A 27,857-nucleotide genomic window follows, 5' to 3' on the forward strand; every position below is an offset into this window, starting at 1 on the left:
TGTGACTTCAGCAGGGGTAACTAGGTAGAATTGCAAGTTCAGTGGTTTGGCAGCAGTACTGTCTAAAAAGGAAGACAGTTTGTACCAGGTAACCACATCTGAACTTCAGAGACCACACTATCTGTTTTAGCCTTTATAGTGCCTTGCTCCTCTCTGTACAACCAGTCTAGTGACTAATAGCTGTCTGGAAAGAGGAAGGAAAAACATGTTTAAAGACAACATTGTTTGCTTTTTATTTATTTTCAAGACATCAGTACTGCAATTTTTAAATCAAGTAGAAGGGTCAGTTCAGGGACTGCCCACCAGCAATGCCTGCAAAGAGGTCAGAGATAACAGAACATCACCTCTGATTAAAGCCAACATTTTCCTTCACATGATATACATGGCCAGCAATGACTTTTCATCTCCTACCTGAAGCCAGCACACCCTCCTGCTGACAGGAAGCAGTGGAGTTCACAGATTTCTCTGCCTTTTCAGCACAGATTTACTCCCCATTATGAAATGCAACCACAGAAGAGCCCACACCAAGTTACACTAAATCCCCACAGCTCATGCTGAAAAGAAGCACTGACGCTTCAGCAAGCGTGTGCCTACTGGCACCTCAGAGCCCATAATCACATGCCTCAGGGCTGTTCTTCAAATACACCTGGAGGAAACCTTTGAATGTCTCTGGGTCAGTCATCGTAGCCTTGACAGCAGGGTCCTCCTTCATGGCCTCCACCCAGCGTTGGAGCTTTGGGCTGTGACTCAAAATGCTACGGGAAAAGGAAAGAGACTGAGTAACAGAAATGGGAAGCTTAGAGGGCATCAAGGAAGCAAAACAGCTTGAGCAGTTCTATTTTACTGCTTGTTTTGCTTTCTCCCTCCTACTATAATGTTCAGCTCAGAGCAGGTGACGGAAATGCGTATCAGATCATAGAAGACAGACTAGCATTTGGAAAGTGAAAGAGTTCTCACAGAGCTTCCGCGCTCAGTGCAAGACCACAAAAGAGCACTTATTGTGCACGATATCAGCATGTTTTTGCTTACGCTATCCCTGCTGCAAGACACAGCTCCTATTTATCATCTGCTCTGAGTTGAGGACAGAGGCTTGTGCACCACTGCCTCCCTCTGGAATGCTTTGTTAATGGTGACTCTTAAAGCAAATGCTGTGTGCGGTGATTGAGTCCTTCTCCACAACCCACAAACCTCTTCTCTCTTCTCTCTTGCATACCAAGACAAGCTGTGCAGTCTGTACTACCCTGCAACCCAGCAGCTCAAAACCCAGATGCAGTCTATTGAGGTAAAAAACAGTGTGGCAAACTGAAAGCTTAACAGAATTCTAATTTTCATTCTCTTCTGGCAGGTTGACCCAAGTACTTTGCATTACAATTTCCAACTCCCAAGTTTAGTTAATGCACAACTTCTCCAGGTAACTCCTAACCTTTACCTAGAAAGCATTTTTTCTTAGCAGACAATGTCTCAGATCCTCAGTCATTCAAACACCTTAATGACTCTACACTTACGCTCCTATATTGCCTGTAGTATTTCCCCTTCCAATCAAAAACCACACAGGAGATAAAGTAGGTCAGCAACTCATCAGTAGAGCCCTCATTTTACAGTGCCTGAAGTTTCAATGCTAAGGATTCCCTGTGTCTTTCTCGTTCTTCGAGAATGATTCAGGCAAGAGGGTGAGACTAGCTGTTCTGTACTCAGCTGCTTTTATCTCCCACTTCCTCATACAAGTTGACTCTTTAGTCCTGTTTTAAGCAAGCTATAAAATAGTTTTCCTTTGATACCATTTCCCTACATATTAACGCAATACCATGGTAACTGGAGCTGTGTAAGGATATAACAGATCAAGACATATATTTACACATTAAAAAATGCTATTACAACAGGGACAGATCTATTAGCTACAGCAAAGCAGGACACAGTTTAACCATCTCAAAACAAAATCACTCTCTTTTGTCAACCTAGGATTTCCAGAGAGAAGCAGAAAACTGCATTTCAAGTCTGAGGTTTTGGATCAAGAAATTTGAACCTAGGCCTCCATACTTCCATCCCCTTCAAATAAATACCACTTTCATTTATGATGTTAAGCACAGAAAGTCCCATGTTTTGACCACTTCTTGCAGATGTGTCGAAATTATTTTGTGGGAAAACAGACCTGGTGAAAGAAAGCTTGTTTACAGAAGATCGCTGGACAACTGATCTCTTTTGAGAAGAAGCTTCCCTCAAAGTAGAACATAATACAGCCTTTCCTCAGCGACTCCCAAGAGTGGCCCATTGCTGCAGAGCGTATGCAAAGAATATTTATGCTGAGGCACCTCAGTACACACTAGAAGCTAGGCAAGGTACTCACTCCTTCAGCTGGTATGGTTCCAGACGTTCAAACCACGGCCAGATCATGTAGTCCAACATGGAGATTGAGTCCCCACCATAAAACACAGCATTGCGTTTGGACAGAATCTGTGACGGACGAGAGATGACAATTGCCCTCAGAAGGAAAATTACCACAACAGAACACTGCAGTAACAAAAAGCCCACTTCACAGTGGAATGCAGGCATACTGAAGGGATCTGACAGCAAATAATGGAGATACAGCACAGGAGAAACGTGCTGTATCTGGGGAGTCAGAGCTAGTCAGTAAAGCAGCTGTAGTATCAGGCTTAACTATTTCATACGCTGTCAGTCCAGCTCCTCTCCAGTGATTCAAAAACTGTCACAACATACTCATCACTAGCAACCTGCAGCTTGTGCACAAACAAAAAGGAATTTAGCTCTAAGAATCCATCAGTTTTTGATCTCCTACTTATCAAAAAGCATTAATGGCACAGACTAATCAAACATAACACCACCCGTGCATTTCTTGAGCAATGCTAAATTTAACACCCAGGTAAACTAGAACACCATCTTAGCAGAGACTCTTTTTCCCATGGCACTTGAGGCCAAGTGGTATCAGGAAAGCATTTCTAACAGCGTATCTATAACTGGATTTGATTCCAGGTGCATGGGAAACATGAAGCAAGTGTAACGTCCACAGAAACTAAAAAGAGATCTCCACAGCTCAGCACAGAAAGCAGAGCCACTACGCACGCAGCAAGTTCTCCCGATACATTTACGTTTCTGATATATTTCAAGTGCCACGGCCATTCAAGTTTTACAGGCTTTAAGGAACCTCCAGAGCTTGGTTTCTTCTTTTCTAAGACTAGTCCTTCTGTTTTCAAGCACTTTGGCACTTTAAAGGTGGAACTTGAAAGACCTTACAAATATTTGTCTTTTTGGACACACAACACTACACTTCTGTGGAATTTACTCCCTGTGCCTTAACCCCCCTGATCCAGGAGAAATTTTAAAGCAGTCTTTTAGGAAGCATCAAGCTGTTTGAATTACCAGGTGTCTGGCAGAACACAACTCAGCAGTTGCAGAGAAAGGAACACAGCTCCCTCTGCCGGGTAGCAGCAAACTACATACACGTGTTTCAAAACACTTCCCTTCCTGAGTATCTTTTGCAACAGGCTGAGTGAAGTTTGTATGGCTCCTGTTCCCTCCTCCCATCCTCAGCTGACCTTCAGCTGCTGCTGGAAAATCCTTCAGGGTACAGTAAAATAGAAACACTGAAGGAGCAGCAAGTATGTCACAGCATTAATAAAGCAGGAAGAAGGTTAATTCTTCCTCAATAAATCTGCATTTCAGGGAAGTGAAACACACGTGGCTTCCCCCAAGAATTCGTTTGTCATCTGCACTACTCCAGCATCAGCCTGATCAGACAGACAGAACTGCCCTGAAAACAGTTTTGCTTTGGCAGCTCAAAGGGGTGGGGAAACAGAATGCAAATGTTAGAATTCTCCTAACAGACTGTTAGGAGAATTAGGAAAGTACTAGAAAGCTATTGGTAGCTTTGCACCAGAAGAGGAACACTTTGAAGGAACACTTCTTGATTGAGAAGAAGAAGCAAGCACTAGTCATGGCTGCTAAAGATGAAGAAGGAATGGGTTTGTGATAAAGGCAAGTCTGACAGCTGTTCAGACTAGTCAAGAAGCACTACCAACACGGATTGTGAAGTTGCTAAAAACAGCATAAAGGCCACCTGACACTTCCTGGAGCACTGCTGAAGTTGCATTACACCACCAGTGGCAGAACATGGCCCAGGGCTCATCCAATGTGCCCTTGGGATGGAGGATCCAATCCTTCCAGGGATGGGGCATCCACAACTTCTCTGGGCAACCTGTTCCACTGCCTCACCACCCTCAATGTAAAAAATTTCTTCCTTATATCTAATCTAAATCTGCCCTCTTTCAGTTTAAAGCCATTTCCCCTTCTCCTATCACTACACGCCCTTGTCAAAAGTCCCTCTCCAGCTTTCCCGTAGGCCCCCTTTAGGTACTGGAAGGCTGCAATAAGATCACCCCGGAGCCTTCTCTTCTCCAGGCTGAACAGCCCCAACTCTCTCAGCCTGTCTGCATAGCAGAGGTGCTCCAGCCCTCGGATCATCTCCGTGGCCCTCCTCTGGACCCGCTCCAGCAGCTCCATGTCCTTCTTGTGTTGGGGACTCCAGCGCTGAACGCAGTATTCCAGGTGGGGTCTCACAAGAGCAGAGTAGAGGGGCAGAATCACCTTCCTCGACCTGCTGGCCACACTTCTTTTGATGCAACCCAGGACACGGCTGGCTTTCTGGGCTGCCAGTGCACATTGCCGGCTCACGTCGAGCTTCTCATCCACCAGCACTCCCAAGTCCTTTTCCTCAGGGGCTGCTCTCAATCCATTCTCCGCCCAGCCTGTACGTGTGCTTGTGCTTGCCCCAACCCACGTGCTGGACCTTGTGCCTGGCCTTGCTGAACTTCATGAAGTTCGTACAGGCCCACCTCTCCAGCCTGTCAAGGTCCCTCTGGATGGCATCCCTTCCATGAAATGAATGAAAGAAAAAGGGATCATACAATGACTAGCAACCTGCTCATTATCATTAAATACTCTTACCTCTTCAAATTTGCCAAAGTTTTCAGCAACCTCTGCTTTCAATGCTGTGGTATCCTGTCCCTCTTTGAATGCCACAAAATATTTGAAAACTAGGGGTGGTACCTAGACAAAAGAAAGTATAAAGTTTTTAATGTTTCCATTACAATAATACAAGCAAGTCTCTCAGAGCTTAAAATGTTAAGTTAGATGTTAAGATACTAGATGCAAGTTAAATCTTAAAGATTTGAAGAGTTAAATAAAGTCTACTAATAAAAAAAATCTTTTATACTTCAGAAAAGGTAAGCAAAGGCTTAAAGGAAGAATGCATGCAAATACTAATGAATTTTTCTCTTGCAATAAGGGGAGAACAATGAAAAGAAGGGCATGTTTCCTATTTGCATACACTACCAAAAAAGTAGCAAAAAGGTAGCAAGGTGCAGAGCGGCACTCTTCTCCCAGCTACACATTTCTGAAATCCAAATGCACTTCAATTATCAACATTTAAGGTACTTTAAGAAAGAGATATGCAATGCAGGATATGCAAGCTTCTACAAAACTTGTGCATTTTCTAATTTGGTAATTTCTGGTGAAATTAGCATACATAGAGTTCGAAAGTTGCCCAGTGGCCAAGCTTAATTAAATTACATTCTTAAAAGCTCATAAACAAACAATTTTCTAGTATCTTGTCATTCATGCGACCAACACGCAGTGCACATTTCGTTTCTTGCAACACACTTCCCTGTAATCCTCTTCCCATCACGCCTATTCGGAAAGGCCTGCTGTAAACATATCCTCCCTTCTCACTTCTTTGTCCGTATCTCTTTACATCTTCTGTTGCTTCCTCTCCTCTGCTGCCTCATATCCAAGCTGACTTCTTCCACTTCTTAGACCCTTCAAAGTACATACTTTTACAGGGAGGTTACTTCCAGTCAGCCACAGCGCCCACCTCCAAACCTAACTGAGAGCCAAAACCAGCCTCCTTATTAATTCACTTAGCCAGCAACTAAATGTCACAAAGCCGCTCGCTCACCCTCCACCACTCCCGGGGAACGGGGAAGAGAATTAAAGGGGAAAAGGGATGGAGACTCGTGGGTTGAAATAAGAACAATTCAACAATAATAAATTTTAAATAATAATTATTAAAGTATTATATGAATATATTATAATAATATATGGATATATTATAATAACATATGGACACCTATTATAATAATACATACAAATAAGTGATGTACAGTGTAATTGCTCACCACCCAGTGACCAATGCCTGTCCCATCCTGGCAAACAATCCCAAAACAGATAAGTCCTAACACCATCATCCTGGACAAGGGAGAGGACCAAGAAGAGAGAGAAAGAGAGAGAGAACTCCAAGAGAGCCCTCAGAAAAGAGAGTTTCCACTGAAGAGAATGAGACCCTCCCAACTTCCCAGTCAACTCTCATCTATATACCAGGCATAACATTGCATGATATGGAATACTCCATTGGCTAATTTGGCCCTCAATCCTAAATCTAAATTGAAATAAGGGGAGTTGTGGGCCCTTTGTCTCAGCTATGCTTCTCCCTCCAGCCTGTTGTGCTCCTGCACACTGGCAAAACATGGGAAGCTGAAAGCTCCTTGATTTTTCAACACCAACTGCAAACATCAGTGCACTATCAACATTATTCTCATAACAAATCCCATACCAAATCCAAAACACAGAGCTCTACTAGCTGCTAAAAAGAAAAACTAACTCTGTCCCAGTTGAAACCAGGACAATGTCCCATGTCTACAGCCACCTGCCATCTGTTTTCCATGGTTGTAGGCTCTCTCCATCAGCATTCCACATACACATAGTACTTCCTACAGAAAGACTAGGATTAAAATACAACAATTGTCACCGCCTAGGTCTCAAGCATTCAGCTTGTTTGGTCTACTAACCTTTGGTCTATTGTAGGATGATAAAAATCCTGCCTCAGTCATATACACTTTCACTGGCTTGGCTGTCTTTCTGCATCCATCCCCACACATAAACTCACAGTGATTTGTACGTGCTTGCAGCAAGAGACCCAAAATAACCTCTCCGGTTATTTAAATGCTTTTCCCAAACACAAGACCTGCCTTAAAGGATAAAAGCAGCATTGGCAACAGAGCTGCAGTTTTTGGTGCTATGGCAAAGTAAGAAACACAATCCCACCCTGATCACGCAGTACCTTCGAGAAGTGTTCCAAGAGCATCTTCTGAAAGGCTCGCTCATATGGATCCGAAGGCATCAACTTCTTACCCGGAAATGCTTCATCCAAGTATTCGCAAGTGATTGGGGACTCATAGATCAACTGGCCCTTGCTGGTCTCCAGAACAGGAACCAGCCCAAAGGGGTTCTTCCCAACGAACCAGTCAGGTTTGTTCTTCAGATTGATGTTGATTACTTCATGGCTAAAAGAGTGAACGAAACAAGATGCAAACAGGCTCTGTTCTGCTACAGTCCACTCTGCACCACGGTGAAATGCAGTCACTACACCTCAACAGCTACTGTACTTGGGAGATCGAATCCTCATTCCTCTGCTCTCCCTAGTCTTTCCTGAAGTAAACTGAGGGAAGCATTAGTTCCCATTTAAAAACGCTGAAATGACAAGGCTGTCTCGAAAAAGAAACGAACATAAGCACTGAATTCCATTAACTTACTGCAGCACAGGAATGGGAAGATGTTATAGGAACACAGCACACTTCCTCTTCTACAAAGGCCATTCGCTCACTGTTGTGTTTTGCTAAGCAGTCACGTAACAGAAACACTGCACGTTTGTATCTCCCAGAACTTCCACCGTGGCTTACATCAAAACCAAACGGCAACATGCATTTAGGCTCTACTCGCTTTTACCCAGGACAAGCTCAAATGCTGCTACTGCAAACATTCAGGACGACAGGTGAGAGGAGGGGAAAAAAACCCAATCATCTTGGGGTTTTTCCCTGTGGATCTACTTCAGGCCTTTCCGTCGTTGTTGTCACACACTGCCTGCTTCTTTCCCACTTCAGCAAGACACACCCCCCTCCCAAAAGTCTGAAGAAGTTCAGGCTTTACAGCGAAATCACCCACAGAAACCCCTCGTCGCTCAGTTCTTTCGGAGATGTTTAATTAAAAGCCATTTACGATGCCCAGGTAGGAAGGGAAGCCTGGACCGCCTCCTGCCGCGTGCGAGCCCCCGCGGGCCGTCACGACAACGCGGGGTGTCGCGGGGGGGGGGAGGGGGTGCGAACGGTGCCGGCGGGGAGCCGCGCACCGCACACACCGGCCCGCCGGGGAGGCCTCACCTGATGCCCTTGGCACGGAGGACGAGCCGCGTCCTCTGGGCGAAGGGGCAGAACCGCATGCTGTACAGCCGGATCACCCCCTCGGGCACGGGCCCCGGGGCCGCGCTGCCTGGGGAGAGACAAGGGAAGAGGAAGAGAAGAGAACCGTCCCGACCGCCACCCGCCTCACCCACAGCCCCGCACCCCTCCGCGGGTGCAGCGCTGCGGCAGCCTGCCCGCCGCCCTGCCCGCCGGGGCCGGCGCTTACCCTTGCTCAAGCTGCGAGAATGATCGCCCGCCATCGCGATGCGCGTGTTGCGCCGTGTGTTGCGCCGTGTGTCGCGCCGTGTGTCGCGCCGTGTGTCGCGCCGTGTGTCGCGCCGTGTGTCGCGCCGTGTGTCGCGCCGTGTGTCGCGCCGTGTGTTGCGCCGTTCCGTACCCACCCCGCCCCGCCGCCGCCGGCCCCGCCCGCGGGAGGGCGGGAACCGCCGCCCCGCAGCGGAGCGCGGCCGCCCGGTGGGTGTCGGGCCCTCCCGCCGCCGGGGTCCGCCGGCGCCCCGCCCCCGGCGGCTGGCACCCCCAGGGCGGGGAAAGCTTGGGTTCGGGTCGGGGCCGCGGCACGTAGCCCGGTGGTCCGTCCTCGCTCGAGCTGACCCCCTCGCTGCCACAGACGCTGTTAAGCTGCTCTTCGTGCTCTCTTCTTTATAACCGCGGCAGGATCTACCCCAGCTGGGAATCCCGTTTACATGGGAAACCTGTGGCAAAACTCTACACCATATGTCCGTTTTTTTTTTTCCAAGTGGTGCCTCCAGCAGCTGGTGAGGCACTGGCTTCCCCCCACTCACCTCACTGCCCCCTCCCTGGACTGGAGCTCCCAGGCCAGGCCTTCTGCTACAGCAGCCCCGCATCACCTATTGCCCTTCAAAATCCAACCCGATCCCACCTTGAGCGTGACAAGGAGAGTTTCTCTCTCCTGCAGCTGTTCTGCTCCGTGATGAAAACCCAAGAGGAGAAAATAGATAGCCTAACAGATAAGGGGGTGCAGCAGCTGTTAGATTTAATTTAATTACTACCTTGTGATCATAGAGCGAAGGATTCATGGTTGTTTCTGCAAACATGACCTGTGGGAGCATCTGTATGTGCACAGAGCAAAAGAGAGAACCGAAGCGTGGGCTTAAGTCCTTTTTGCTCCCTTTTTCGGCTGAGGTGAGGGCACCAGGGCTTTCCTTGTACCAGCTTTTCTTGGTGTGTAACAGCAGAAGGAGGAGCTTTCCTCTTAATGCATTTCACATAGTGTCCAGGTTGATCTACGGTCCTAGAAGTAAAATGCTTCCCTTCCTGGGGCTCCACACACTTCTGCCCAACCTTCAGGTCAGAGCTGTACGTTATTAGGAAACAGCACATCAGTAGTCACCCGAGGGCTGGGGCAGCCATAGCCGAAGGGAGGGACAGTCCTGGCCCTCTCTGTCAAACTCCCAAGGCTAACAGAGGAACTGGAGCTTCCCCAGCCTCCTCAGTGGATCCACACGTGCACAGTGGCGAAGATCTGCTTGTTGATGACTTTTGGTTTGGTTTTGTCACTGGAGTTGGGCCTCAGGCATCATGTCACAAAGACCCATATTTTCTGCAGTGATCTCTCCCGCAAGCAAACACTGAGATGGCCACTAGCAATGCGACCATGAACCTGACACCATTATCCGTGTGAATAGAAGAACAATGTGATTTTTTGCTAAGTCATTGCTCTTCAATATGTAATTACTCATTACAGCACCTCAGAGTAAAAGGGAGTGGTAATTCATCGCATAAGCCCGCCACACCCTAGGCAAACAGAAGACAACAAACTAATTCCTTCTACCATTAAGAAAAAACTGTGTTAGAGGGCTTTTCTCATTCTGTTGAGTGTCCACCCTCAGAAAAGATTCAGCAACATTTTGGGTCATAAAAAAGAAAAAAAATTTCAAATTTCTTTTAGCAATGAAGAACAACACAGAGAGCCTGCTAACTCACAGCCCAGACACAGGCATGTAGGAACTCAAAGCAGCATCCCAAGATCTCTGTGCTGTAACAGCCCCTCAAAGGCACCAGGGAAAAATGAACCCATTTCCTCATCCTGACTTGGTTTTGCATGGCATACAGAGCACCCGTGAAGACAAGAAGTAAGGTACGGGCTTGCCCTGCTGCCCCCGGACAGGCGTGCTGCTCTCCATCCTTGCTACAGAGCAGTATCGCAAAACTGCACGCTGCCACTCTGCAGATAAGTAGTAACGAACTAACCCTGGGACGCAAGATGCTGTAAATAACATTTGTCCCTTTAGGAAAGGGAAAAGGAGATGTTATTGAGTCCACTTTTGAAACACTTAGACATTCTTACTGCATTACCATGCTAAGAGCCATAAGCATATAAAGATCATAGCTGTACTTTATCTACTTTCCAGTGGTCAGCTTCTCCTCAGCTCTCTTAGAAGCTTCAGGAGTGCTGACTTAACACGTCCTGAGAAGAACTGTGGTACCTCATGACAGGAAAAACAAGAGAAGCAACAAGAGAACAGATCCAGCCACCTCACTAAGTGAAAGGCCAAGTGCTGCTGGAACAGGAGCAGCAAGTGTGCAAGGATCCGTGGGGTGGCCGAGGGAAAGAAGAACCCCTGGTTGCTCCCCCAGGGCTGACTCCCCCTCCACCTGACAAAGCCACCTGCCTCCCAGGCAGGGGAGCCATGATTACCCGGGTGAAGCCCACAGATACCAGTGGCTCACAGGCAGTTACCTCATTAGCCACACATCGGTGCCTATATGAGAAGGGGGGGATGTTACAGACAGCTCTTCTCGCCACTTTGCACGTAGCTTTCTCCTAGTACGGAGAGGAACGCAGCTCAACCCCTCATGCTCACGCCTTTATGTCCGCCGGCCCTTTTAATACCTGCCCGTGCCCATTGGTTGGCTGGCGCACAGGCGCTGGCCAATCAGCTGTCTGTTTTAATCCTAGCGGGCGGCGCTGTGTCAGCTAATGGTAGGGGCTGTTCTTGTTCCTAGGAGACCGGTGTAACTAGGCTGGCGGAGCAGATGGAGGTGGCTGCTGAGGAGCTTCGCGTCCAGGCTCCGGGGGGTGGCGGTGGCGGCGGCGGCGGCTGCTCCTCCTCCTCGGCCGAGGAGGCCGCGCTGGAAGTGAGGTGGGGCCGGCCGGCATAGCCCGCGCCCTTCGGGCCTCCGTATATGCTCCGAAGTCCCTCGGTCCCGGTGTCGTGCCTGGTGTCCTGCGCCGTGTCCCCGGGGCCCGGCTTCTCTCACCCCCGGTCAGCTCCATGCAGCTGCCAGAGAACAGGGCAGGTCTAGCAGGGGAAGGAGGGGAGCCCACTGTGTTGTGGGTCTGCGTTAAGGTGGCAGGTAGTTATGGGAGAGAGATTTCCAAGAAGCACTTGCACTGCAGCATATAGCGGGAATGAGCCTTTGGTGAATTTGGGTGAAACTTGGGTTCTCTGCCCTTTAGCACAGGGTGGCTCTGAAATGGGGAGTAAATTTTAAACTGAAGCTTGATGAGTTGGTAAGTGTGGCATGAGTTGTTTTCTCCTGTTCTGGCAGCACACAATCCCGACGAACTCTTAGGGTGTGCTTTTCTTCTCACTACCTGGCCTCGTGAACCTGTACACTTCAGTTCTGTTCATGGCCACATCTTCTGTTTTACTCAGGCTCCTTCAACCTCTATGATTCTCCTGGCTGTTCTGTACCTCCTAAACCCCAGTGTCATAATCTCCTGCCATGGCTTTTAGTTTTCCTGGTTTTCAAAGTCCTCACTCCTGCCTTTCTCTCTCAGCATCTTAATCTGCATGTCAGAGACTTTCATATTTTCATTTCCCAGACACCTAACCCATGCTATATATAGAAAAACACTTCTCTTTCAGAGCTTTTGGCAATCTAACAACTTCCTTTTTGTTTCTGAACAAATAGGAGCTGTAGGTGAATTAAGCCCTTCCTGCCCCACCATGATTGAGATTTTTCACAGCAATCTAGGCTGTTTAGACATTTTTTTCCATATAATGGGATAGATGTGTAAGCTTTCTTGCCTATTCTAAGTGTTTCAGCTTTTCATCAATGCTTATGGCTAGTATGGGACATAGATCCATAATTACAGATGCAGCACTTTTTAGAGGAAAGAAAAATATTTTTTCTAATAATCGGAGAAACAGGCTTCAGCCTTAACCATTCTGATACTTGCAGAGTAAGAAAGAGACTAGCTGAAGCATGTCATTGCTATTCAGAGGAGGTCTTGTGCAAACTGGTGTTACTTGGAAGAGGTGTGACCCATTTTTTTCTGCTTTGTGAAAACACCTTTATAAAATGAAAATATTATACAAAGTAAAAAAAATAATTTAAGCCCTTTTGAATGTGAAGCAAAGCCCATTTCCATAAAACAGAAAAATGTAAAGTTTGCTTTTCTTATATATTAATATTAGCAGTAAAAGTATGCATATCAGTTTTAGAAAAAAATGATAGAAATTATTTTGCAGTGGATGATTGGAATGCTGTGCTTTGTGTCTTTGGAAAACACAGCACTCTGACAAAACTCATGGTATCATATAACATGTTTGGTGTGAACCAGCATTTTTCAGTGGCAAAGTGCTCTGTACGGAAATTTCCAGGCAACTCTACTTTATCCCATCTACATTTCACTAGCTGGCACTTATGACTGAAATACTTCTGAGACAAAGTTTATAACGAACTGGAGGCAGACACAGCATGGAAAATGTGGGTGAGCCGTGGCTAATTACCTGACTCGGTGCATACTGCACCAGCCATAGCTGACATCAGATAACAGCCTGAATCCTTGTCCACTTAAACCTTTACTGGTTGCATCAGGATGATAAATTGCACTGTCATCCCATTAATTTATCTCTGCATACATATTTTCTACACTTCATTTTACATCTGTGAACAGGAGTTAAAAATACTTCATTTTCACCGACTCAGATCTAGCGTTGGAGAAAAGCATAGAGCTGGTCATGTGAACATGTTCATAAAGGTCTGCTTATGTGCCATGGCATGTCATACATCTAGTTCTTGTGCAAAAGATTTGGAAAAACTTTCATCAGCTGAAATATCTCCTCTTTGTTGCTATGGTATTTAGTTCGCCTGCACGAGCATGCAGTCAGAGTGCTCCTACTCCTCTCTGGCTACACGTACTCCTCTGGTGTGTAGTTAAAGAAGCTAAGAGCAGAAACTACTCAGAAAAGATAGTGAGAAGTTATTGCTGGACATAAATATCTTAAGACCATTAATTTAAAATGTTCCCAGCTATGAGAATGCTGAGGCTGTAGTACAATCTTCTAGTAATAGTACAGAGGATCAGCAGCTGAGCCGATCTTAGGACTGAATTATGTTCACGAGTGGAGTGTAAAAATGCTGCTTGCAGTTGCAGAGGACAAAGATCTCTTCCAGTCAAATGCTCTTATCTGGAAGCAGAGAAGAGATGGAAAGTTTCTGAATAGAAATTGGAAGAGAATGTGCTAACGACAATGTTGTACACAGAGCATATATGTTACAGTGCTGAAACTTTTCTAACATGGTACTAGCAGATAAGCTGTGGTTCAGTCAGACATCTTCACTTAGTGGTAAATGCAAATCCCTTTGATAAGAGGACCCTGATGTTTATCCATGCACTTTCTGAAAGGTAAAAACATCTGCAGGCAGTTACGAATTTGTTGATGTGTTTTAAATTCATAAGCAGACTCTTCTTCAGTAATTTATTTCAGTTCTTGTGTAATACATCCTGTTTACATTCCAAAGTTTTACCATATTAAAGTAGTAGTGTCTTTATGAACCTAACCGGAAGGACTGTTCTGCTTTATAAACACAAGCCATACCTTTGTATTTTTTATTTCACGGAAATGAGCCGAGCTATGAAAGTGTAGAAAGGTTAAACAAACACAATTGAGTCCCCAGTACAGATTGTACCTGTGTAATTCTTTCAGAGTAAAGATATACTCTATTACTGTGATATATGAGTACAAAAACAGAGCCTGTGACTGGCTGACTTTATTTTTAATGAAAACTGAAAGAAATATAAGCATCCCTCCATGTTCTTATGACAGTCCTTTGTGCTCTATCAGAGAAAGATTGACCCTGTATTTTTGGAAACACTGAACTAGTGATTTGTAACACTGAATCTTGAAGTTATTGTGGTTTTGCAACATTGGTATGAGGATGAGTCTTAACATCCCAAGCATCAGTTCAGTGTAACCTAGGCTACAACATTCCGTTTTTCACAGTATTTTGAGAAATGTGCATCTTTGATTAACATTTTAACATTCTGTTTCTCTTAAGTTGGGTTCAGGGATTCTCCAACAAGAACTTTGGCTTTATCAGCAATCAAACTGTCTGCTACCCTTGTGGCAATTACATCCTTTTCCTGGACACTGAAACAAAGAAGACGACAGTGCTGCAGTGTCAGACTGGCCAGGTGGGAGCCTTTGCAGCGAACAGGAACAGTCAAGTGCTGGCCTTTTCCGACCGGAAGCTGAATCCCATCATATATATCTACACTTTTCCAGAACTGAGTAAACTGACAGAATTAAAAGGTAGTGATGTGGTAACCCTCCCTGTCACCATTTCATTAAAACAATACTTAAATCTTCCAGTTTCCGAAGGATTTTTTTTTTGTTAAGACTTGAAAAAACATGTGACAGGAAACTGTCTCATGACAAGATGCACAGAAAGCAGTGGAAGGAATTTTCCACTGCATTACTTTTAGTTAGGCTCAAGCTAGGGAGAAATATGACAATACAAAAGGGAGCTGTTTTAAAGAGTAAACAAATGGAATGAAATGGAACTAATTTTAGGAAAATATAGTCAGAATAACAAAAAAATCCTACTGCAGTAGGCACTCAAGCAGACTGCTGAGAGCCACATTGAGAAATCTGAGATGTGAGATGAATGAGGGTTCTTTCAGTTACACTTTGGAGTCTGGGATCTCATTTACATTTTTGCCTGCCTCATAACATTTCTCTCCTTGGTTAAGTTGCTTACCCTATCCATGTTTCAGTTTCCTTGCCATTTAAATAAGGATCATACCACTTGCTTATTTCATGTGTATGAACAAGATTATGACTGCAAAGGATTTCAGGATACTTGGGGGGAAAAAATACTTTACAAATTCAAGGTACTCTTGAAAAAAATTGAAAAAATTCCAAGCAGTGATACATAGGGAACATTTTTATAATCAAATCCAAACAATAATCTAGAGTGAAGCGAAGGAATCAGGGGCCTGAAGAATGTCTTTGAAGAGTTAAAGTGGATATGAAGGAACTGAGAAGGGCACTCTGATAGTGTACGGTGACGTCCGGGGCAATTAAAGACCATGTTCTGTATTTTCACATTTCAGGTAATGCTCAGCTGGACTATGCCTTACTTGCATTTAGTTTCACAGGCCCATATCTAGCCAGTTACTCTTCAATCCCAGAATTTGTTCTTTCAGTATGGTAAGAGTAAAAAAAAATATTTAATAACATTTACATTTAATTCATGTTTTTGTATGTGTGCTGTTTTAGCATAAATTAAGTTAACAAATGTGGAAGACTCACTGGTTGCCTTCATCTCCTTTTTTTTTTTTTTTCTGATTAATCATTGTCTGCAAACTTTCTGTATCAAATTTGCAGTTGTTTTCTAGCATTAGTATCCCCTAGTCAGAATGACTGTTACCTTGCTATAGCTATCTTCTACCTTCTTCAAAGTTTTATATTTTGGAGTGCTTCTAAAGTCTTCAGCATCAGTTAATTACTTGTTCACCTTTGGAAGTTGAGTACCATGCTGTTTGTGGAAGAAAGTTGTCTGCTGAAAAGAGGAAAAGCATTCTAGAGGCAATTTCTACTTTTTTGTTCCCCTGGGCCATTCAGTGGTCCTCTTAATTACTTGTACTTGATCTTTGTTCTGTCATATAGTTTTGCTCATGATTACATACCATGGGTCACTGGGTTAGATCATCATTTTCTGCTCATTGTCATGAAAAGAAACATTATATAATGTGATGCAGATACAGAAAGTTAGAATATTTAATTTTAATTGTTCTGTAAAAAATATAATCCTGCTCTTGCATCCATTGCCAGCCAGCTTCCATTGACTGTGGAGTCTGAGCATTTCTTTAAAACAAATAGGGAGGGTGGAGTAGGAGGAAGTCAAGCAAGGACATGCAAGGAATATTTTGTATACTCCCAATTTAATTATGGCTTTTTCGTGTACAATGAGTGGTGAAGAGACAGAAACTCCTGTAACTTCAGAATTTTAGTAATGATAGTAGATACTGTTACAGATGCCTCGTCTTTATCCCTTATGAAGAAGAATAATGTTTGCTGTGAACTCTGATCATACACAGTAGTTCAGGAAGGATGTCTGCGTGTATGTCACAGTAGGAACCAACAAGCCAGCCTCACTGGCCTGAAGAGAGCAGGGGGATTGGAACTAGAGGATCTTTAAGGTCCCTTCCAACCCAAACCATTCTGTGAAAACATGTTTACATGTTTGTCACTTACAGCAGAAATAAAACACATGGTCTCATGTGTTCATTGCATACACTTAAACAAAAATCCACCATCTTGAAAGACTTCTAGATTATTCTTAAAAACGGAAATATCTGGAAATGTTTAAATGCTTTAAAGTAGTGGCAATTTCCAAGGCCGTACAATTTAAACCTGTTTGAATCAGCGTGAATATGACTGTCAGCAGCTAATTGTCACAAAAGAACCATCCTAGATTCCAGTCAGAAAGAATTTAGTGAGGAAATAGAATTACCTTACAATATTAAACTTAGAATTTATAATAACTTGAACAGAGGTGTATGAATTTACTGTGAGATCAAGACCTTTGTTTTTGCAATTGGATTATATTGTGCATTCGTTGCAGAAATGTGTGTGTACAGATGAAAGGAACCTCAGTGTTTAGCATTCTTAATCTGTCATTACAGTATGATGGTTGCACAGTTCCTGCATTTTAAGCAGGTAGTTTGGAATCAGAGGTATAAATGATGTTTTGGAAGTTATGTCAGTCTGAAAATATAGAAAGCTTATGGATGAGTAAAAGCTGCCTTTCATCTGAGATATTTTATCTCTAGATCTTTTATTCTTTTCTGTTCAAAGGAGAGGCTGAATGCCTGATTATTTTTCAGATACATGTACCATATAGTTTCAGATTTTAATAAGTTATCTACTGTGAAAGTGAGGTGGCACTGTCTGTTAGGTATGAGATGAGAACATGCTGACAGATCTTGAGAGCGCCAACTGCACTGATATCTTCAAAAGTCAGAACTGAAGCTTACAGCCTTCTGTATAAATGAGAATTACTGTGTATGTGTGAATACTTCTCATTTTTTGCATACGCTATTGATATTAACTATTGTCTTGCATCCTGATCTGTTTCTGTAAGTGAATTCCTTACAGGCCAGAACATCAGGATTATACCAAATCCATTTACTGCGGTGTATGCATTTTAGATTTTTTGCCTCTCAGCAGTAATGACAAATACCAAAGCTATAAATGTTATTTAGATTAACAGTCAGTTCAAGAAATTGAAAAACAGTTTTAACCATTTTCTTCAAATGTTAATCACTTCTTGGACAGAACCTAAAAATGCAAATGCAGTCAGAATTAATCTGGATAATGGAGAAATATGCAAATTAGATGGTAAGAACATAAAATAGGTTACACTGGACAAAAGAAAAGTCAGTGGAAAGCAGATTCCCAGGCTTGTCAGCTATACATAACAGCCCCACACAAATTCTGCCCTGTTTTGTGCTCAAATTAGTTAATGCAGCCGTAACTTCTATCTCTGCACTCACAACACAATTACTGTATTACCTAAATAATTCATCCATATATAATCACAGGCTGACTGTGTTTTATTTCCTAATTATAATACCTTCCAACTGCAAGCATTATAATCATTATTTTACAGACTGGAAAAGCAGGGCTGAGGTCTGGGGTGCTGAAGAGTTAATTGGGCCCATTCAAACAGCCACTGGTGAAAAAAAATCTATGTCTCAACTCTGTTGGTCTTTCACAAAAGGAATTGCATGATAATGTTTGTAAAATGTCAGATTTCAAAATTAGTTTACTACTCAGTCTTTTTGTAGCAGTAATAATTTTATGTGTAGCTAATTAACCACCTCCTTTTCATTCTCAAGAGGACCTAACTCGTTTGACAACAGAAATTTTTTGTCAGTGACAAAGTATTTGTTTTCCAAACTTGGTGTTGAATGTCAGTCATAATGACACCCAGCTCTTGGCTTGAATGTTTTTGACTTCTTTAATGGATTTGATTTTCTTTTACTCTCCTTAATGAAGGAACTGGCAACAAAACATCCTCCTGTGCAGTGAGCCTCAGCCAGGGATAACAGCGACCTCTTTAAGTTTTAATCCCATGAATTGGCAGCACCTGTGTTTTGTTAGTGAAAGCTCTGTCACTGTCTGGCATATGGAAAGGAATAATGACGAGTATCACCTTAAGCGAATGTAAGTGGAACACCGTTCAGATTAAGAGAAAAATCTAGGAGTACATTTTGATAACTAAGACTAGCAACCCACATCTGTTTGCAAAGAATTTAATCTAATTTAGTTCACCTGGCAATTGCAATCATAAATTGCTAAATCACAACCACTGTGAATCTATCTAGTCAATCAAGCGAATTCAATTTATGATTTCATGTCTTAGTTCTCACATGTCCACATTATGCACATAATGGAGCTAATACTAATCAGCTGCTTTGGCAGCCTCTACCAAAAGCTGCATGACTGAGTTGAGGTAGGGCCTGGACTGCTTTCCTGCAGGTGGTTATGTTGAGCATGGCGTTTGTAGCTATTAAACCACCAGATTTGGATTAAGTTCTTCCTAATAAGCATAGTTAAACAATATGTTATTGTAATCACAAATTGTACTGTATCAATATCAGTTTTCTATGTGATTTCCAGCTTGTGTGGCCAATTTACAGGTCCAGAGGGGGTGGCTCTGTTGATGCAATTCACAGAGCACAGCAAAAACAAATCTAGATTTTATTTATGCTAAAATGTTTTTTGAGGCTGGTGTAAAAGTAGTATCTATCATTCAGGTTGGAGTCCTTGAAGGACAACACCAATGCTATTTCTGTGACAGCTACACGGCAATTCCCAAGTGTGTTTAGTCTTGTTAACTATGAATATAACCAACATATTGCCATTGACACAGTTATACTAGGGAAAGCATAGACAAGGCCTTAATTTGCAATCTGAAAAAAATACTGGAAGTTTTTTTGCCTTTTGCCATTCTAGAATACACATATGAAGATACATCTATACTCCTTTTTCTCACTTTCATTCTATTCAGTAGAGTTTGAACCTCCTCTGAGAATGGTTTTTTACATAAATTTTTTTCCCAGTCATAAATCAGCATAGTTTGTAAACTATAGAATCCTCAACTCCTGCATTGTAACAGCCACTCATACACCAATTACCAGAGTGCAACAGGCAAATGCTAGTACTAATTCTTCATCATCATTAAACTTTCTCCAAATAAACATTAAGCATGAATCTTCACAGCATATGCAAGTTAGGTGTGTGACTCTAATAAGCCTGGTTAGCAAGGAAACAGTAACACAGAATAGCTGTTTATTCAAGGCAACAAGAAAAGACACTAGAACATGACAATCCATTTCTGCCAGTTAGGAATTCCTCTTTTGCAGTAGAATTACTATTACTTTTCAGTGAAATGGTATGAGCCATGTGGAATGATTGTCCATAACAATCCTTCATTACTCTTGCTGAAGTAAAGCCCATTAACTTAGTTCGTGTCTGAAAGTTTTGAAAACGTGCTGCTTGGTTTTGTATCAGCATTTGCTATTCATAATATTTCTTCTCCTCAGACAGTGTCTCTTGCTTTTTCACAGACCTGTGAAACTCCCTGATGGACAAGGGACCTTGAGTCCTCATAAGGATTTGTTTTTCCCAGTTTCTCATAGTGAAGATCCATACCATGGCCCTGATTTGCCAGTTTCAGCCATTGCTGGGCTGGTAGGAGATGAAGCAGAAACATTCATGGTAGTTGATATTTTTTTTTTCCTTTTACTACTCCAAGTCGTTATATTTTTATGCAAATAGGTGTTAATAATTTAATAATTTTAGTGTCTGTTAAACAGCTACAACCAGTAAATAGATCTATTGTCCTAAAAGTGTTTTTGAAATCCATTTTGACAGGAGACCTAGAAGGCATGCTGCTACTACACAGAGCAGTACGATGTAGAGATTTCTGACACAGGTCCTAACATAGTAATACATCTTTGTAGTGGAGGTGCTAGTCTGTATCCCAGAAGCAGTATAAGCATGTCAGCGTTTTACCATGCCCAAGCTAGCATGACCTGCAGAAACCTTGAAAACCTATTCCCATGCTAAACTGACAGTAACCTCCAGGTATCCTTGCTTCCTTTTGTGATTCGTTTTCTTTTTGACTCTGAAAATGTCTCAAGCTGTGGAAACATTGAAGGCTTTATTCCAGACAGCAAGCCCTGCTTCTGAAATACACTCCCACACCACTGTCAGTGGGGACCTACCTATTTGTCTCCCTTACATTTGATCACTTACTTGTTAGCCTCCCTTGAGATGCCTCTGTTGAGAGGCTTCAAAAGTGTTCTTAATTTGTTTGAAATTTACTGTCACCTGACTACCAACTAGAAGCAACTGCCAGTGTGAAAACATTTAACTTGCAAATCTGGATTTCTCTTCTAAGATTAAGACCATCAGTTTCTATTTGGTGGCTTGTGGTATATATGAGACACCAAAACTACCATGCATAAGATGATACTGGCGTTATACTATCTCTTTCCAATGGACAGGCATGAGTTCTGTATTACCAGATTAGAATACTACAGGTTTCTGCCATAAACTTTTCTTATAAATCAGAATAAAAAATAAAAATAGGGAATGATGCCTGACCGCGTCCTCTTTTCATGGCTTCATGCATTCAGATTTGCAGAGGTTTCTAACTGTGTAACTGCTGATGCCCCTGGTTTCCAGGACAATCAATAACTACAAACAAGCATCCTCTAATGATTCTGATTACACATGAGCTGCTTATATTTCAGATCACTTAGAACACAGAAAATGAAGATAATATATGCTCATCAGAGGCATTGTCTTTTTCTTCTGCCTTACTGCCTCTTATATTATGTGCAGATGATGAACTGTAAAAACCTCTTTGTTCTTTAGCCTGTAAAGTGAATTACAAGAGATATTGGGGAAAAAACAACTGCCATCTTAGGTCTGTGAGGCTTAATAGAATTTATCTGTCCTGGAGTGGATGCTATTCCATTCAGGAATGGTAGGTTCTTATGCTTGAACTTGCAGAACTGTGTTGTGAGCTTTTCCACACGGAAAAGTTTGTGCTTTCAACCATACTGGAGACCACTCTAGGGTCTTTGTATTCCCAACTGCCTTCAGAAAAACCTAGATTTCTTTTTAGCACCTTCAAGGTGATTATGTTGTCCTTATACATAGAAATATTCCTGGAGTAAAGAGCAGATTGTTCTACTAGTCTTTGACAAAGACTTCCTTTTGTTTCAAATTACATGGAAAATATTTTGACAGTTAGTTACTGTCCAAGTTTCCTAGATGGGTGTATTTTCATTGTGAATATTGACAAGGTAACGAACATCAGGCTATTTAGAAATGAAAGTGTTTTGCAGAATTACAAGCTGTTTTTTTTCCCTGTTGTGGTGGTATGTTGTGAACTAAATTGTGAGGTGCTGAACTCACGGTTTAGCACTGGGAGGCACAGAATCAGTTTCTGGCATGTGTTTGCCTTGCTCCAGACTAGGATAGCCGAGTAACTTTTTGCAGGACTTGAATTTGTTGTGCCGTACAGCGCTAATCCTCCCCTCCACACATGCCTGTGCACGTGTGTTCCTAACCTGGCAGAAAAACTGAGCCGCTACTCAGTCTTGTAACCCCCCGCACTAGAGGGGAGTTGCACACACACGTCTTGTCAGGTTAAGCACCGCCTTCCAACACCCCAACACGCAACGTACAGTTTTGGCAAAGGAATTCCAGCACAAATTAATCAGAGTATACTTGATGGAGAAGATACTTCTTTGAAACGTTGTTTTATCAAGACCCTTGTGTTGAAAAGAGTCTAATGCAGCAACTTTGAGAGAGATCAAAATGACTGACCTTGCTGAGGTCCTCAGGTGCCCAGATGTCTTCAGACTACCGTCGCTTTAACGGACCAGGCTGTCCAAAATAGAGGTGCTATAACTACCTTTCTTCACTGTCTTTATAAATTGACAGGCTGCTTTGGCAGATGTTGCTATCACCAATGATTTGTATACTGTTACAAATGTCCATGAGCAGTTACCTGACTCTGGCCCAAAATCTCTGCCTCCACATTTGTAAATGCCTTGGAATTGTTTTTCAATTCAATCAATGCTTTTTCAATTAGTAAGAGGCAACCTGCTTCTCCTGTGGTGGTTAATGAGATGCGTTCAGTTGAATGCGGTGGGAATAGCATCATGGTCTGATGAAGCTCTCTCCCAGTCTGCAGAATTCGACAGAAGAATTTTTGTTCTTTATTACTAAATCTGGGTCAGTTGAGATCGATGTTTTTCACATTTATGTAGCCATCCAAAGTGGAGAACCATTTATTTAGACTACTATTTAAAGAAGTTCTCCTCAACCTGTAGTCCATGGTCCTTGGAGGGTGTAGCCCACTCCTAAGGAATGTTTGGGAGGCAAGTAAGAAAAGTGAGCCCTTTGCCAGTGCACCTTTTTGCTGCTTTGAAATGTGTTAGGGTTCCATACTTCAGAACAAGATGCTGAGACTGGGTGTGTACCAAAGTGTAACCACAACGGGGCAGCAGAATGAAAGGAATTTAAATATCCTACAGCTTTCAATCCTTTTCTTTCGTTAGATTGATTTAGTTTTGTTTCAATATTTCTTATAGTTGGAACCTGAGTTTTCTGAATATGCTTTACCATGACAAGCCCACTTGACTCCACTTCATCCACAGTACCAATTTTATTCCATTGTCTTTTTATAAAACTTTTCATGACAAGGATCCATCATGGATTTTTTTTTACTCTGAAGAGGTGCTACTCAAAAGGTAGAGAAGTTCAAAAAAAGAAGGCTTTATTATTATGCATCACCATGCACAGTTCAAGAAGCAACCTGGTCTGGGATTTACATAGTCTCATCCTCAGATTAGCATATTTTATCTATTTTGTGTGTAAAGACAGTCATGACAGCAGATACACAGGAACATTACAGAATTTGTTTTTACACAGGAAGCTTCTGACTCACCGTAGTTCTGTTACAATCTTCCCGAAGATTTGTGATGTTCAAGCCTCATAAAATCAGTGAAAATGCCTATATTAAATATTTCTCTGGATGATATAAAGCCCCATTTGTTATAGGTTTATTACCATTAGTCCTATTTGATTTATAAAATAAATATTAATATACTTTGTTTCTGTAACATTTCCTCCCGAGAAATTCAAAATGCTTTGTAAGCACAAACAGAGAGTGAGTTACTTGCCCAGAATCATATGGCAAGTGCTTGGCATGTTTTACTAGTGAAATCTAGGTACTTATGAATCTCTGCCCTGTGTTTTCATCACAAGTCCAACCATATTTCCTGTTTTTATAGAACTTTTAATGAGACAGCAGGTGTTTTATAGAATTATAGACTCTTCATTTTTAAATCCATCATATTGTCTAGTGTTTGTTCCTCACCACTTCTACTCGCATACATGGTTCCTTGAATCTTCTCTCTTAAATGTTTTCCCAAGGTTTTCTTGTGTTTTGTTCCCCTCTCCCCTAATTCTCTTCAATATGGTTCTTTCTGTCATGGTGTTTATGTGACCCCTATTACTGTTATATCTGAACAGGTCACTCTCTTTAATAATATTTGGTGGAGAAATTCTGTTCCTCCTGTTTTATGGATGGTGGATTTATGAGATTTATTTTAGTGAAATGAAATTCAAGGCACATGGGAAGTCTGTGGCAGGGATATTTCTAGGACTAATTTGCAGATGACACAAAGGTTGACAGAGCTGTTTTACAGAGCAATTTGGATTGTATGATAAGATAAACTATTCAAACAAAATGTGTTTTAGTACTGCCAAGTATGCAAGACCACATGTGCAGGTTATGTCTACAAAGTGGAAGACTATTTTGAAAAGCAGCTTAAAAAGCATTTGTCAGGGTGAGGTCATAGTGGGTAACCATTTCAATTTGGGCTTCCAGAGCTATTCTGATTTTTAAAAAAAATATTCTAGGGGCTCAATGTGTTGAATTTTATCATAATTTTATCATTAAAAAATTGGGAGATGACCTGGTTATGGTGGGTCAATATCTTTGCAAGGGTAGGGAAGGTACTGAAGGGATTTCCAAGCTAGAGGACAAAACTATAACAGATGCAAGTGCTGGAGAACAGATCCAGAGAAATTAAAATTTTAAAATGTAAATTTTTAAAATAAAAATATAATACATCATTTAAGCAAGCTTCTAGGGAGAGAGGCGAGTTCTCCACCATATAGACTCTTATGGAAAATGTTTTTGTCTCTCAAGTTACTAGCCTCAGTGAAGGGTTTACTGAGTAAAATAAGGCCGATGTTATACAAGTGGTCAGACTATATGAGGTAATGATCTTTTTTTTTCCTTAAAATGTATGTAACTGCTTGTACAGATATTTGTCAGTTGTTGATTGAACTTATTTATTTTTGTGCTGAAGCCTAGAAGTTATATTAAGCCTTCGGTGCATCCTACTGCCCACTGCTGGACTGCAACCTCAGAAATTTACATGGGCTGTAAGGAAGGATATGTTTTGGCAATTGATGCTGAGACATGCCATGTTTCTGTTCTTCAACAAAAACCTCTACCTGGTAAGAAATAGCTGCATTGTGTGTTTTATTTGAGTAGGGAGGAAAGTGGATAGACGAAAGCTTTTTTCTTCCTTTCTTCAGTTTTCCTATTGTGTACCTTAGAGAAATTGTAAAGCTATATTGTAAAGCCATGTTTCTTTTATTAGTATGATAAACATTTGGGAAGAATGTCTTTTCAACTTCTGTGTGGGTTTCTTTAGCACCCAATAATTGCCTTTCGTTTCTCTTCAGCAAAAAGAGAGAAAAAGCTCTAAATACATCCAAACTGATAAAATGAACAATAGTTCCAGGAGCCCAGATCTTACTAAGCAGCCCTACCAGATTAGCATTAAACTCTTAATATACCAGCTGTACACAGTCTTTTTACTGTTAGTTAAGTACCCATAATTTATTTTGTTTTGCATAAAATACTGGATTGTCCTCATTTGTTATGTTAGATAATGTTAGAACAGATCTTTGAAGACTCGTATTATAAGTCTTCAGACAACAAAACTGAATTTAATGTAATGTTGCTTAATAGAATTCCTTGAGGTCAACTCTTACATAAATATTTTCTAACGAAAACAAGGCTGTAAAGACTATCAGGCTTTACTGCAGAGAGTGTGAAACACAGCGAACAGAAGATGTCTTTGACTTCAAAGAAAGAAATCTGCTTTTGATATATTCTAGAACGAGAAGACTCAGTGCATGTCCCTCAGATTGATTGCAACTTGCTGAGGCGATTCCCATCTGTCTTTTTTCATGGGGACCTTTGGCACGCTAGTGACTGACTAAAATTTTCTGGCAACAGCTGCCCATTCCATGCCTTCTTTTTTCTGGGAATCCCAAGGTCACACCCCTGCTACCTGCCACCTGCTACTCTTCTGTTCCCATTCAGAGGGCTCTCAAGATGGAGGACAGTGAGACAACAGCCAGTATGAAGTGTTCTGGCAATGACAACCTGTACTCCGTTGTCCTTCACAGGGGTGGAAGGTGTTAGTCCTACTGTGCACATGAAGTTCTCTGGTTCAGTCAGGTCTAAGAGGAGTACTGGAATATCAACAAATAAAAAGCTGAGATGTGACCAGAAATGTTTTTGCAAGTTCAGTAGAAGGCGACAAGAATATTTGCCATTCGGGCTCTTCCTTGGCCTGTGTATTCCTCTTGGAGTCCTGTCCTAAAACTGTGTAACAAAATTGTCTGTATTCATCGTGTACTGAAGCTTCTGCTTAATTTAAAACATTCTGCAATCTGTATCTATTTAGCAGAATGCTTAGGTACATGTCTAACTTCAAGCAAAGGCTAAATTCCTGTTAGTGTTGCGAACAGAATCATAAGGAGCCACAACATTTCACTTGGGCATTTTTTTCAGAGTGGCTGAAGTTTCCTGCGTAAGTAAATCAGATTAAAAAATCGTGGTTGGAAATAACAATACCAGAACTTCGCACTAGAAGATAGATAAATCTGCATTTGTACCGCTCTCCATGCCAAGTATTGCTATCTCCCTTTTACAGCTGTAAGCTGAATCACATAAAGATTGTGTCTGCTCAGGTGCATAAATGACAGAAATGGTGGATATTGGGGAAGAACACACATTTTTGATTAATTATCCTGAACCTGGTCTTTTGTTCAGTAGACTGGAATACAACCGACTCCTATTGCAATATTGACATATAAACGAGGTTGATGTTATAAATTGTTTTCTTTTCTGCAGAACACATGCGTAAGATGTCGGAAGTGGTGTCGTATATTCATAGAGAAGTGCAGAAAAAGAAAGGTATTTCCACATTCAGATCAAGCTAATAGATTTCTAGGCAGCATCAGTGATGTAATAATATGTGAGTACAGCTGGAAGCCACTGGTTAGGAAAACTCAGCTCACGCTGGCCTCTGTAAGACACATTGATGGCAATCTTTTGTATGTTTACAAGACAAGTGATTAATAGCTGTTGTGCTAACAGACAGCCAAATGAATAGCCTCAGGAGAAACACTGGCAGTGAAATAATTTCTGTTCATTCTACTTTAAATGGGAGTAAGTGATGCTGGAATAGGTTCCTTACTGCTTAGTTTTAGTAACTTTCTTTGGAACTGCAATCACGTGTAATTTAGTTGAGTTAGGGTTTAGGGGTTTGTTTCAAACGCTTTGTTTTGGGCTCCACAGTACAAAAAAGATACTCACATAACGCATGAAGTTCAGCACAGGGCCAAAAAGGCTTTGGGCGACCTGGTGTAGTGGAGGGTTTCCCTGCCCATGGCAGGGGGGTTGGAACTAGATGATCTTTGAGGTCCCTTCCAACCTGAACCATTCTATGATTCTATGAAAAAGATTATTGCAGAGTCTGAGAACCTGACATACAAAGATGGGCTAAGAGAAGTATGTTCGTTCAGCCTGAAGAAAAGGAAATGAGGGTTTATGCTATTGCTTCAGCTACCTAATGAAAGGTTACAGAGAAGATGGGATAAGACAGGCAAAGGACGCAGTTCGCGTCAATGGAAGTTCCAGGTAGGTGTTAGGGTAAAAAACACTTTCATGATGAAGGTAGTCAGACATTGGGACAAGTTTGCCAGAGAAGCTATGGAATTTCCATTCTTGGGGATGGACCTCAGCTGTATGTGACTCTGGACAACATGATCTAACTTTGAAGTTAGCTTTGAGTTTGAAGTTGGCTCTGTGCTGAGCGGGAGGTTGTATCAGAGGACTTCTAGGATCCCTTTCAACCTAAATGACTCCATGATTCCGTTATTGACAAACTTTAATGTGGCTATTTAACAGCCTTTACAAAATCAAATGATT

At 42.2% G+C, this 27,857-nt stretch overlaps 2 protein-coding genes across 3 annotated transcripts in view; one reads left to right on the forward strand and one right to left on the reverse strand.

Moving 5' to 3' along the window:
- Positions 1–208: 208 nt before the first annotated feature.
- On the reverse strand, positions 209–8,562 carry GSTO1 (glutathione S-transferase omega 1). Of its 2 annotated transcripts, XM_086616382.1 has the most exons (6): positions 8,473–8,562; positions 8,226–8,334; positions 7,130–7,352; positions 4,960–5,061; positions 2,345–2,451; positions 209–755 (listed from the first exon to the last, which is right to left on the reverse strand). In XM_086616382.1, the coding sequence occupies exons 1-6, from the start codon at positions 8,504–8,506 to the stop codon at positions 602–604; spliced, it is 729 nt and encodes a 242-aa protein (XP_086472508.1). In that variant the 5' UTR covers positions 8,507–8,562; the 3' UTR covers positions 209–601. The 2 variants fall into 2 exon arrangements, with proteins under 2 accessions (XP_086472508.1, XP_086472509.1); XM_086616383.1 differs by lacking the exon at positions 4,960–5,061.
- Positions 8,511–27,857, forward strand: part of CFAP43 (cilia and flagella associated protein 43) — a 51,512-nt gene continuing 32,165 nt past the window's right edge. Inside the window, exons 1-8 of the mRNA XM_086616813.1 lie at positions 8,511–8,639; positions 11,235–11,371; positions 14,520–14,773; positions 15,577–15,673; positions 18,527–18,694; positions 20,101–20,251; positions 24,934–25,084; positions 26,778–26,840. Coding sequence (XP_086472939.1) covers positions 8,511–8,639; positions 11,235–11,371; positions 14,520–14,773; positions 15,577–15,673; positions 18,527–18,694; positions 20,101–20,251; positions 24,934–25,084; positions 26,778–26,840 — 1,150 coding nt within the window. The remainder of the gene's footprint in view (positions 8,640–11,234; positions 11,372–14,519; positions 14,774–15,576; positions 15,674–18,526; positions 18,695–20,100; positions 20,252–24,933; positions 25,085–26,777; positions 26,841–27,857) is intronic.

Source organism: Tauraco erythrolophus, chromosome 9 (assembly GCF_009769465.1).
Source record: "Tauraco erythrolophus isolate bTauEry1 chromosome 9, bTauEry1.pri, whole genome shotgun sequence".
Taxonomy (NCBI): domain Eukaryota; kingdom Metazoa; phylum Chordata; class Aves; order Musophagiformes; family Musophagidae; genus Tauraco; species Tauraco erythrolophus.